At 49.8% G+C, this 10,771-nt stretch overlaps 2 protein-coding genes across 2 annotated transcripts in view; both read left to right on the top strand.

Moving 5' to 3' along the window:
• Nucleotides 1–392: 392 nt before the first annotated feature.
• SYS1 (SYS1 golgi trafficking protein) lies at nucleotides 393–6,996 on the top strand. Its single transcript, XM_058562619.1, is given in 5 exon segments — nucleotides 393–2,145; nucleotides 2,356–2,564; nucleotides 2,566–2,595; nucleotides 4,199–4,266; nucleotides 5,769–6,996. Coding segments are annotated over 4 exon segments (471 nt in total). The 5' UTR covers nucleotides 393–2,145; nucleotides 2,356–2,432; the 3' UTR covers nucleotides 6,010–6,996.
• The window catches only part of DBNDD2 (dysbindin domain containing 2), a 35,592-nt gene continuing 29,022 nt past the window's right edge, over nucleotides 4,202–10,771 (top strand). The window contains exon 1 of the mRNA XM_058562616.1: nucleotides 4,202–4,266. The gene's annotated coding sequence lies outside the window, so the exon portion shown is untranslated. The remainder of the gene's footprint in view (nucleotides 4,267–10,771) is intronic.

Raw genomic sequence — 10,771 nt, 5'->3', positions numbered from 1 at the left:
ACATCAGACACCAGCTATCCAGCTGGCCCCAACGCCTCAGGCTCCAGGCTACCTGTGTTTTCCATTTCAGGAGAATGGGTAGGGAGGGCCTTCCCTCTGGGGGAGGAGATAGGGTGGAGAGGGTCCAGCTGTGACGGCGGCCGGCGGAGGCCTGACTCACGAAGAGCCACACATTCTTGCACCTGCAAGGAAGAGGAAGCTGCCTGCGGGAAGTAACTCAAACCTCTCAAGCACTTTCCCTGACCCTCTCCTCCCACCTCTCCTTAATTCCTCACTCCAGAGCTACTTGAGTGGAGGGATTCACTGCTCCTTTCCCACTTCCCACTACTCCACCACTTATTTCACTGTCTCCTTTCTTTTTTTTTTTCTTTTTTTTTTTCTTTTTTTTTTTCTGTAATGGTATCTTGGTGCATGGAGTCAGATGTCCTGGGTTTGAATCCTAGCTCAGCTTCCTCTGACCTAGGGACAGTCATGCCTTCTCTCTGAGCCTCAGTTTCCTCACTTTCAAAAAGGGGGATAATATCTACTTTTTGGATCATAATGATGAAACAAGATCACGTAGGTATTTAATAAACAGAAGATGTTTTCTCGGAAACACTAGATCATGTGAGTAATGAGTGGACCAGGGGGATTTGAATATATATTTGTTGAATTGAATTGAGGCGCCTAAAAGAACGACTGAGCTGGAAAGCACCTCAGAATTCTTTGGGCCTTAATGACTTCCAAACTGGAGTCCAAGTGAACTGTTTATAGCATTTCCAAATGATAAGGGAAATCACATACTTACTCTTGATAAAGTCTCCTGTTTCTTTACTTTTGTCTGGAATTGTATCAACTTAAGGTGATAATATGATTACCACATGCTGTTCAGAAGTTCTGATTGGCAGTTACGTGGGTCTTTGATAAGCTTTTTTTAAATGGGAAAATAATTAGTGGAGGATAGAGTAAATGTTGGAAAATGTTAATCTTGTGTAACTCCTCATTTCATAAACAGGGAAGTTGAGGTTTAAAGAAGTGGCTTGCTAGTCACACAGCTAGCAGAGCTAAAACCCATGTTCTTTTCCTAGAACCAGTTACTTCCCTTTCCATTTCCGGAGAGAGGGAACCTAGAATCAATGAAGTTGAGGGGTTTTGGTCTGCTGGGGCTGGAATGAAGTGAGTCATCAATTTGCCGTTGCCCTTTCTCTGTTCTTGACTCATTCAGCAAATATTTACTGACTGTCCACACTATTTGGACTCAGAGGAGGAGGCCAAGAGAAAACAGTCATGGCGGCAGGCAGAGCCCAGATATGCTCCCAGGTATGACTTCAGAACCTGTGCTTTCTTTCCATTATAAATATATACGGATATATAAATATAAATGGATACCCACGTTATAAAACATCAGTACTCTGCCTTCTAATATAGTTACGTTGTGTCTGAGGGCAGGGACTGTCTCATTCCAACGTGTCCAAATCTTCCTGGCACCCAGTAGGCACGAAATCGATGCTGTGGCGTTAGCAGTACGTGAATTCTAATCCTGACTCCACTAACTCTTATGTCTTTGAGACAGTATGTTGCTTTCCTTCTCGCCCTTAGTTTAATCATCTGTAAAACGGGAACAGTGGCAAAATGATGTGTGGAACAGCTGGCAGGTTCATTTCAAGTTATCCCAGACCTTAACTAAGAGAAAGAAAACATTAGGAATCTAGGCTGAAAATAGAGTCAACGTTTATCACCTCCTTAATTTCCCAAATATCTTTCTCCCGCCCTTGGCCACCCCTCTTCCATCTCCCCCACTCGCCCTCTTTTGCTTCAAGATTCCCCTCTAGAGGGCATGCAAGCTCTACCACTCTCATGCCTTACTTCCGTTCGCCGTCATTCTTCATTTTGCGCATGTGCACACTTCGCTTCCCGGCTGCCCGTACCCTCGTTCAGAGGGCTGAGCCGAAGCTTGCACCCACTACGCCTGCGCAGTCTCAGCCCCGCCCCCACCGCCGTCCCCGGAAACGCTTCCTTCCTACGCAGCCGCTGCCGTCGCTGGAGCTTTGCCTCTCTAGGCCGGGAGGGCCTGTTCTCCATGGTTTTGTCTGTCAGCAGTATTTCGGGGGCCAGCAGGTGAGGCTGGGCCGCGCTCGGACCCTTCGATCCTCGAGTCCGTCACCGGTGAGTGGACCCCAAAGGAGCTTGAGTACGGGCGGGGGCCGAGCACCCGGAATGGGCAGGATTTCCCCTCACTTTGGGAATGGGTCTGTCCGTCCGCCCAACTCCTGGAATGGGCTCGCCCCTTCTATCCCAGTCCCTCCTCCTGGTCGGGGGGGGGGGGCGTTGCCATGGTGACGGCCCGCTGGCTGAGGCCAGGCGTGTGCCTTGCAGGTGCCGGGGCGGCACGGAGCCCATGGCGCGGCGACGCTGACCCAGGCCCGGTTGGCGGCCGGGCCCCGCAGGCCGGCATGGCGGGCCAGTTCCGCAGCTACGTGTGGGACCCGTTGCTGATCCTGTCGCAGATCGTCCTCATGCAGACCGTCTATTACGGCTCACTGGGCCTGTGGCTGGCGCTGGTGGACGGGCTGGTGCGCAGTACCCCCCTCCCTGGACCAGATGTTCGATGCCGAGGTAAGGTCCCCGGGCCGGCCCGGCGGGGTCTTGGCCTCACCGGGTGGGATTTTTGGTCTGATACTCCTGGGCTCTAGACCTAGCTGGGCCACCTTCTCGCTTTGTGGCCCCTAGAAAGGGATGTCCCCGAGAAAGGGAGCCTCAGGTGGCCCATCCATAAAATGAAATGACTGATAACAGAGAGGCAGGTTAGCACTAAGGAAAGGACCTCGATGTTATAACAAACAGGCCGGCGTTCCAGGCAACCTGATAACATCTCCCTTCTGACGTTCTGAGAAAGTGACTTCACTTCTCTGAGCCCCAGATTCTCAAATGGCCATAGTGGGGAGGGGGATGGATAAAAGAGCATTCACGGAGGTATAATGGAAGCAGCCTGGACTCGAGAGTCAGGGAGGCCTCCGTGTAAGTTCCACTTAGTAGCTGTGCGACCTGGGGCAAGTGTTGTCACCTCTCTGAACCTCAGTTTTCCTGTCTGCAAAATCATGAGAGCAGTAACAGAGAGGTCGTGGACTGCAGTACAAAGAGCCTGTACTTCGGATTCAGAAAGGTCTAGGCCCAAACATACAGCTGTGGGACTTTGGGCGAGTTTCTTCACCTTTCTGAGCCTGTTTCCTCCTCTAGAAACTGGGCAGAATAATCCTCAGCAAAATGTTATGAGGCCCAGAGGGGCCTAGGAATGTGAAACTGCTTTGTAAAGTGTAATGGAGGCCTAAGAGGTTTTTGCATGTGAGAGGCAGCTGTGGTGTAGGGTCATGAGCACAGTTCTTGGAGCTGGGAGATCTGGGATGGAATCCTTGCTCCTGCAGCTTGTTCTCTGTGTAGCCCTTGGGCAAGTTATTATCCCAAAAGAGGTAACAAAAGAATAACAATAATGATAATAGCTTTGCAAGGTTGTTGTGAGGATAATATGAGATTATGGATGTCAAAGGCCTTTGTAAGCTAAAAGTATGCAGGTGTTTGGTATTCAGTAGTGTATTGAGTGGTGGAGGTTGCATGCCCACCAAGTGCCTAGTAATAGCCTCTTAGGAGCCTCCGTCCTCCTGGGAGGGGTATGTGGGAATCCTGGGCTTTGTTGAAGAGCTACCTCATGCACACAACGTGAATTCTGGACCAGGGGTTGGCAAACTTTTCTTAAAGGACAAGATAGTAAAGATTTTAGGTCACAGCTACTCAACTCTGCCATTGTAGTACAAAAGCAGCCAGAGACAATACTAAGCGAATAGGTATGGCTGTGTTTCAATAAAACTTTATTTACAAAAATAGGTGCCTGGCCCGTGGGACCACAGTTTGCTGAACCCTGTTCTAGACCTTACTCTTGCTATTTACTTACTGTATCACTTTGGGCAAGTTACTTAACTTCTCTGAGTTTTTATTTCTCCTTTGTAAAATGAGGATACTAATCCCTTCCTGGCTGCTGTGAGGGGTCAAATGAGGTAACATAATGGATGTCGGTGAAAGCACCTTGTTGGAAATAGGCTGCCATACAGGTGAAGGGGGGTATTGTCTTCTGTGCTCTGGGAAGAAGGCTTAGGAGGCCTGCTGGGGTCCTGGGGCTCTGCCACGTCACTTCTCCAGCATATTTCCATTTGTGATTCCCCCTCAGATCCTGGGCTTCTCCACCCCTCCAGGCCGGCTCTCCATGATGTCCTTCGTCCTCAACGCCCTCACCTGGTAAGTATCACCAGTTTTGCTATCCAGCTTTTGGGGCCTTTGCACTGGAACTAACTTCCTACATCTGGACATGAGACAGGCTGGCACTTGTTCCTGGGGAGTGGTGGACTAAAGTGGGTGGCAGAGGCCAATTCTGGGACTGGCTCCATCACAGGGCTCCTTCCATCGTGGTTTTGACTTAGCTGGAAAGCTCTTATGTCACTCTGTGCATGCTACCTGTGGGACAGCTTCCATCTCAGACTACGTCCCCCATATGGAATGAGGTGAGGAAAGGATTGGACTGGGAGCCAGGAGAAGTGGGTTCTGTTCTTGGTCTGTGTACCATTGGCCAGTTACTTCCCTCCTCTCTGGGCCTCGGGCTCCTCATCTGTATACTGAGGGGTTTGACTGGGTAACCTCTAAGATCTCTCATGACCATTGCTTGTCTCTTGAGAGGCAGTTTAGCATAATGGTTAAGATCTCAGGCTCTGCAGGCAGACTCACTTGGCTTTGAATCTCAGCTTTCCCACTAGTCTAGTGACCGTGGACAAGTCAATCTATCAAAGCCCCAGCTTCCTCATCAGTGATATGAGATAATAATGTCACCCATCTCATAGTTGTAAGGATTAAATGAGTTAATTCACAGCAAGTGCTTAGAGCAATGCCTTGCACATTACTGTTCTTGACCTTACACTGGAAGTTGAAAACTGGTAGACTGACTTTGACCTGAATTTGTCTCCCAGATACACAGTGGTCAGCCCATGCATGGTGTTTAAAACATTTTTTCACTTAGTTGAAAATCAAGGTATTTTGTATAAAAATCCAGATTTCTGGCTTCTTTTGAAAAATGAGAAGATGATTGATTCCAGGCCAACCTTCTAACATGATGATTTGCCCAGCTTTAGATGTCCCCACTTTAGATGGAACATGTGCGCTTTAGGTTGCCACTATCTTCGCCAGTCCCTAGGATCCCCCTGAGTGATGGTTGCTATTTATGAAGCTCATAGTTTGTTTTTCTTCTCCCCAGCCTGAGTCACTCTCACCCATTAACTGTCAGATTCTTCTAGGCATCTAATAATGTAACCCTTGCTTCACACTTATCTTGCTCACTTCTTTTTTTTTTGTGAGGAAGATCAGCCCTGAGCTAACATCCATGCGAATCCTTCTCTTTTTGCTGCGGAAGGCCGGCTCTGAGCTAACGTTTATTGCCAATCCTCCTCCTTTTTTTTTTTTTTCAAAAGCCCCAGTAGATAGTTGTGTGTCATAGTTGCACATCCTTCTAGTTGCTGTATGTGGGACGCGGCCTCACCATGGCCGGAGAAGCGGTGCGTTGGTGTGCACCCGGGATCCGAACCCGGGTTGCCAGCAGTGGAGCACGCACACTTAACCGCTAAGCCATGGGGCAGGCCCTCTTGCTCACTTCTGAACACTATGCTGTCATCCTAAGTGTCCCCACTCCCCAAATTACCTAACCTAAGGCCAGGACAACCCAGTGACAACTCACTGCTGTCCTCTCCCCACAGTGCCCTGGGCCTGCTGTACTTCATCCGGCGAGGGAAGCAGTGTCTGGATTTCACTGTCACTGTCCATTTCTTTCACCTCCTGGGCTGCTGGTTCTACAGCTCCCGTTTCCCCTCGGCGCTGACCTGGTGGCTGGTCCAGGCCGTGTGCATTGCGCTCATGGCTGTCATCGGGGAGTACCTGTGCATGCGGACGGAGCTCAAGGAGATCCCCCTCAACTCAGCCCCTAAGTCCAATGTCTAGAATTGGGTCCTTTGGACACCCTGCTGGGCCCTTGGTCACCCCCAACACCTTGGGCTGCTCAGACCCTCCAGATGAGGTCCAGCCCAGGTCTCAGAGGAACCCTGGAAATGTGAAGTCTCCGTTGGTGTGGGAGAGATAGTGAGGCCCTGTCAAGAAGGCAGGTAGCAGTCAGGGCCACAGCTGCAAGAATGGCCTCTGTCTGCTGAAGCCTTGGTATCAGGGAGGTCAGCAAGGGGACCTCTTTCAGGGTAATAACAGAATTGGAACCATTCACTCTTGAGCCACCATACCTGTCACCAGCCTGTTATTTTAAAAAAGAAAAAAATCAAGGATATCTGATTGGAGCAAACCACTCTTCTAGCCATCTGTCTTACCTCCCTGGGACAGCTGTTACCTTTGCCATGTTGCCAAACCACAGCCATTCAGTTTGGAGAAACGCTTGGTTTCTGGATCCATAGCCACAGAAAGAAACGTAGGTGCAAAATACTAGGCTGCTGTCAGGGAGAGGACGGCAGATGGAGGCATCAAGCACAAGGAAAATGCACAACCTGTGGCCTGCTACACGCATGTGCACGTGCACCCATGAACCCACGACTCACTCTTCAGTTCTCTACTGGGTCCCCACCCTGCCGCCCGCTTTCGACAAAGCAGGCCTCAGGACCCAGAGAAGAGTTTCAGCATCGCTCCCAGTCCAACCCTCGTAATAGAGTCACTGCCCTAGAGTCACTGCCGGTTCTCTAGGAATGACCAGGCACCCCAGGTCCCACTGGACCTCAGTTCTTGTTTTCCTGCCTTATTTGGAATTCTGTATTAGGAAGGGTATGATGGGTGTCCAGAGACAGGAAGCCCAGCCTTCCAGCTCAATGCTCTGGTACTGCCGAGGGAGATAGGAATTTGCTGCTAAGTTTTTTCTTTGGGGTGGAGTGTCCTCTGTGAGGGGCCTGCAGCTGTCCTTCCTGTGTACATAAATACAGTATTTTCCACGGTTCTGCCTGTATTACTTTATAACGCCATGGTTGGGACTGTGAGAGATCAGAACAGCCAGGCAAGGGAGCTATCAAGAATTATTGGGCCACTGTCTCTTTTCCTGGACCCCAGATTATTCCTCCATTTGGTTAAAATGTGAAGTGCGGGGAACTTCTGTGTCCCACCCCCTCCACCTGCAGCCCCCTCTGTGACACCTTGGGTGAACCGCCATGACCCTCAGGATTCCTTCCCCACTTGCCGGTGATTTCTGAACGTGTCTGGTGGAACACACTAGTCTAGACCCATTTCTGCGTGGAAACCATCTGTGTTCCTCTTTGGGTCCTCCGGAGCCTGCCCAAGAGAGCTGTCAGTTTTCAGCTTTCAGTGTCAGGGACACAGAGGAGGAGTTTTGCTGTCTCCTTAGGAAGCCTTTCTAGCCTCCTGGCTCCCAGCCCAGCAGAGTAGGGAGTTGAGGCTGACAGGATGAAGGTATAAGAGGGAGCATGCCTGGGCTGAGGCTGGGAAAGTGCTAGGGTGAGACACCTCAGTAACTCGGGGTGGTCTGGCCAAGCTGGAAGGAAGCAGCCTTGTTACTGGGACTAATCCTGGCTGCAGAGTCCAGGAGGTGAGACCAGCTGAGATAACTCTTCCTGGGTGTGTGGATTTCCCCCAGACACCACAAACCCTGAAGGCATGTGACTAACTTTATTTTGAGAAAGGCGTTAGAGGACTCGCGTCATGTGGCTGCCGTCTCCCGTGGTCAGCTGTGGTGGAGGTCGCACCAGCTGTGTTGGCACACCTCTTGGGGAGTTTCCTTCAAGGGCTTGTGCCTGTTCTGCTGCATATCTTCTGTGATGACAAATCTCTGCCCCTCGAGTATTAATTTGAGTTTTAGAAACTGCCAAAAGTCAGGGAAGCCAAATTTGTTTTCAATAATATAGTGACTGAGCTGAATGATGGAGGTAAAAAAAATGTGACCTTAATGAGATTTTTAAGATTTCTAAAGTAACAATAAAAGCAGTGTCTAGAGGCAAGCTCCAGAGAGAACTGGCAGTTACATGTTTGTCATTTTAGTAAAAATAACATCTACTGAGGGCTTAATAAATAGACGTCCAGCACTGGGCCAAGTGCTTTGCACCTCCTTGCTCGCTTAATCTTCACAACAACCCTCTGAGGTAGGGGATATCATCCTCTGTATCTCACAGATGAGGAAGCTAAGGAACTTGCTCAAGGTTCCATGTTAGGAGCTGGCAGAGCCAGGGTTTGGGCTTCAGTAGTAATATTAATAAACTCATTTGGAAGACATTAATAATTAAGGATGTATAAGTTCTTATTGGTTAAACAATCTGCACCTTGTACCTTCTCATCCTACTGTATTGTTTTGAATACTAAGGATGTAGAGTGCTTTATAAACATTACAAGCTTTCTGAGAAAAACTGATATGCTGTACATTAAATATGGCCACAGATTTCCAGGTGGACATGGGAATGTAAGAAATGTTTTTATTTCCAAAGGGTAAAGGACAGTACCCAGATCAGAAAGTTACCTCCACCCTACTCTGACTTGGTGTATCTCTTGACTTTCTAGGAGTCTGAAGTCTAGACCTTCCCACCCCCTGAACTTGGGCCATTAGAGAGAGGACGTGGAGACCAGTGCATAGCTGGGTCCTAGGATGGTTTGTAACCTGGGAGGACAGGAAAGGAGAAAGGGATGTCTTGCTCAGAGAGTGCCTCTAACTTGTAGTTCTAGGTGGCCCTGTCCAGATCAGAGCCAAACTGGGACCAGGATGGCAGCCAGCAGACACCAGGGGGCAGAGTGGGAAGCTCCAGGTCCCCCTGAGTCCTGGGGGGTGCACAGCTCAAACAGGCTCCCCTGGAAGCAGAGTTTCTTAGGCTTTTTCCTCAGTAACTCCCAGATCAGGGTAGCTTCCTCCTGGCAGTCCCAGAGGGCCGTCGATGCGCAGGTGTGGAACTCCTCCCTGTATCTGTAGCCCAGGGACCACAGAGCCTCAGAGGCAGGGGTGTAGAGGTGGATGAAGGGCACAAGAGGGGCCCTCAGTGGAGAGGGAATTAAAAGCCACTGTCTCGCTTGAGGTTTTTTGTAGGAAAGTAGTAAAGGGTGGTGAAAACAGCATTGAGACGAGAGAGGGTAGAGGGAGCTGGGAGTTTTAATTCCTGTCCTTCCACTACCTGGCCAGTCAGTGAGAGTTCTAGGGTCCAATGCTAGAAGGCTTTAGAGAGCTGCAGTGGAGTGCAGGGTGAAGTCCTGGAGTCCCATTACCAGCTGTGAGACTTTGGATAAGCTACTTAACCTCCCCTACCTCGGTTTCCTCATTTGTAAACTGAGGATAGTACTTCTTCCCTGGGTGGTTGTGAGGATTCAGTGCGATGTCACGTGGAAAGCACTTAGCACCGTGCCTGGCAGGAAGTGATCCATAAATCTAAGCACTTGTAGTTATGGGCCACCACTCTCCCCTCCCCGTTTTACAGAGGAGACACCTTCTTCTGAGCCTCAGTGTTTTCAGTGTTAGATGGGGGACAGGATTGCCTGTGATTTCGGTACAGCCACCAAGTTTTGCGCTCCTGTGTACTGTGCACTGCAAAGTGATTTATGTATATTCTCACTTGATCCAGTGAGATAGACACCATTATTTCCTCAATTTTCCAGACAAAGAAACTGAGGATTAGGAGTAAACAGCTTTCCCTAACATCACACAGCTGATAAGAAGCTAGGCCTGTCTGCCTCAAAAGCCTCATCCTCTTTCCATGTTCTGGTCATGTTTGGTGGGACATGATCTATATTGAGACAGAGACAGTCTCGAGAACCCGGATGCTATTTTATCAAAAGGTTGTGAATGTGAACATAAGATTGGCTTTTTAACAAGCAGCTAGTTCCCTAAAGGTAGGCAATTAGGCAGCTGCTCATAGTGAGAAACAGGGCCAGTAGTGGCCTTGGGGCTTTATTATGGTGCAGGGCCAGGGAGCAGGCATGGAAAAAGGCCAAACATTTGTTCAACACCCCACAAGTGGGCTTCACCTACATCAAGCCTGATTTGCTCAAAGCCCTCTGGAATGGATATTAGTATCCCTGTTTTATAAAGAGATGAAATAGTCTGAGAGAGGTCATGTGACTTGTTAAAAGTCACTCACTCAAACCCTTTAGTTTTTCCCCCAGCCAACTGTTAGGGAGCCATTTCTAGGGTGGTTTCTGATCCCTGAGATCTGTGCAGCCTCCTGCCCAAATCAGGATCTAACTGAGCCCAGAAGAGGGGCCTCAGATTGGAGTGGTTAAACAAAGGGAGGGTGGTAGTGGCGAGACCCCAGTTGTGGGATTGTGGGAGGCAGGTGGCCCGAGGCCAAGCACCAGTGCAGGTGGGAATAAAGCTGGAAGGTGCGCACCTGGAGCCCTGGCCATGCTGGGTCCCTCCCTAGGCACACAGGCACACGTCTCCTTGATGGCATTCCTTGTGGGCAGCCCGGGCTGGCTCTGGCTCCCTATGGGGCAAAGCAGAAGTTGCCAATCTCCCCCAGGCCCATGTCTTTCCAGCCCCCATTTGGGGTGCCCTGGGTAGGTTCCTATGAAGACTAGGCTCCTATCAAGACTAGTGCAGGGGGCCCCCGACAGGGTTTGGTTTTTTGGTTGGGAGCGCGCTATCTTGACCGCCCGCTGATGGCGCGCAGGGCAGAAGTTCACGCGCAAGTTGATGGAATGGAAGGTGCCTGAGAGGAAGGACCGAGTAGACGTTATTTTCGAAGGTTTTGGGATTGATAATGTCCAGCAAGGGAACCGAAATGGA

Source organism: Diceros bicornis, chromosome 19, assembly GCF_020826845.1.
Source record: "Diceros bicornis minor isolate mBicDic1 chromosome 19, mDicBic1.mat.cur, whole genome shotgun sequence".
Classification (NCBI taxonomy): Eukaryota; Metazoa; Chordata; class Mammalia; order Perissodactyla; family Rhinocerotidae; genus Diceros; species Diceros bicornis.
Note: the sequence above shows the minus strand (reverse complement) of the source record. Positions and strands in the feature narration are given on the sequence as shown.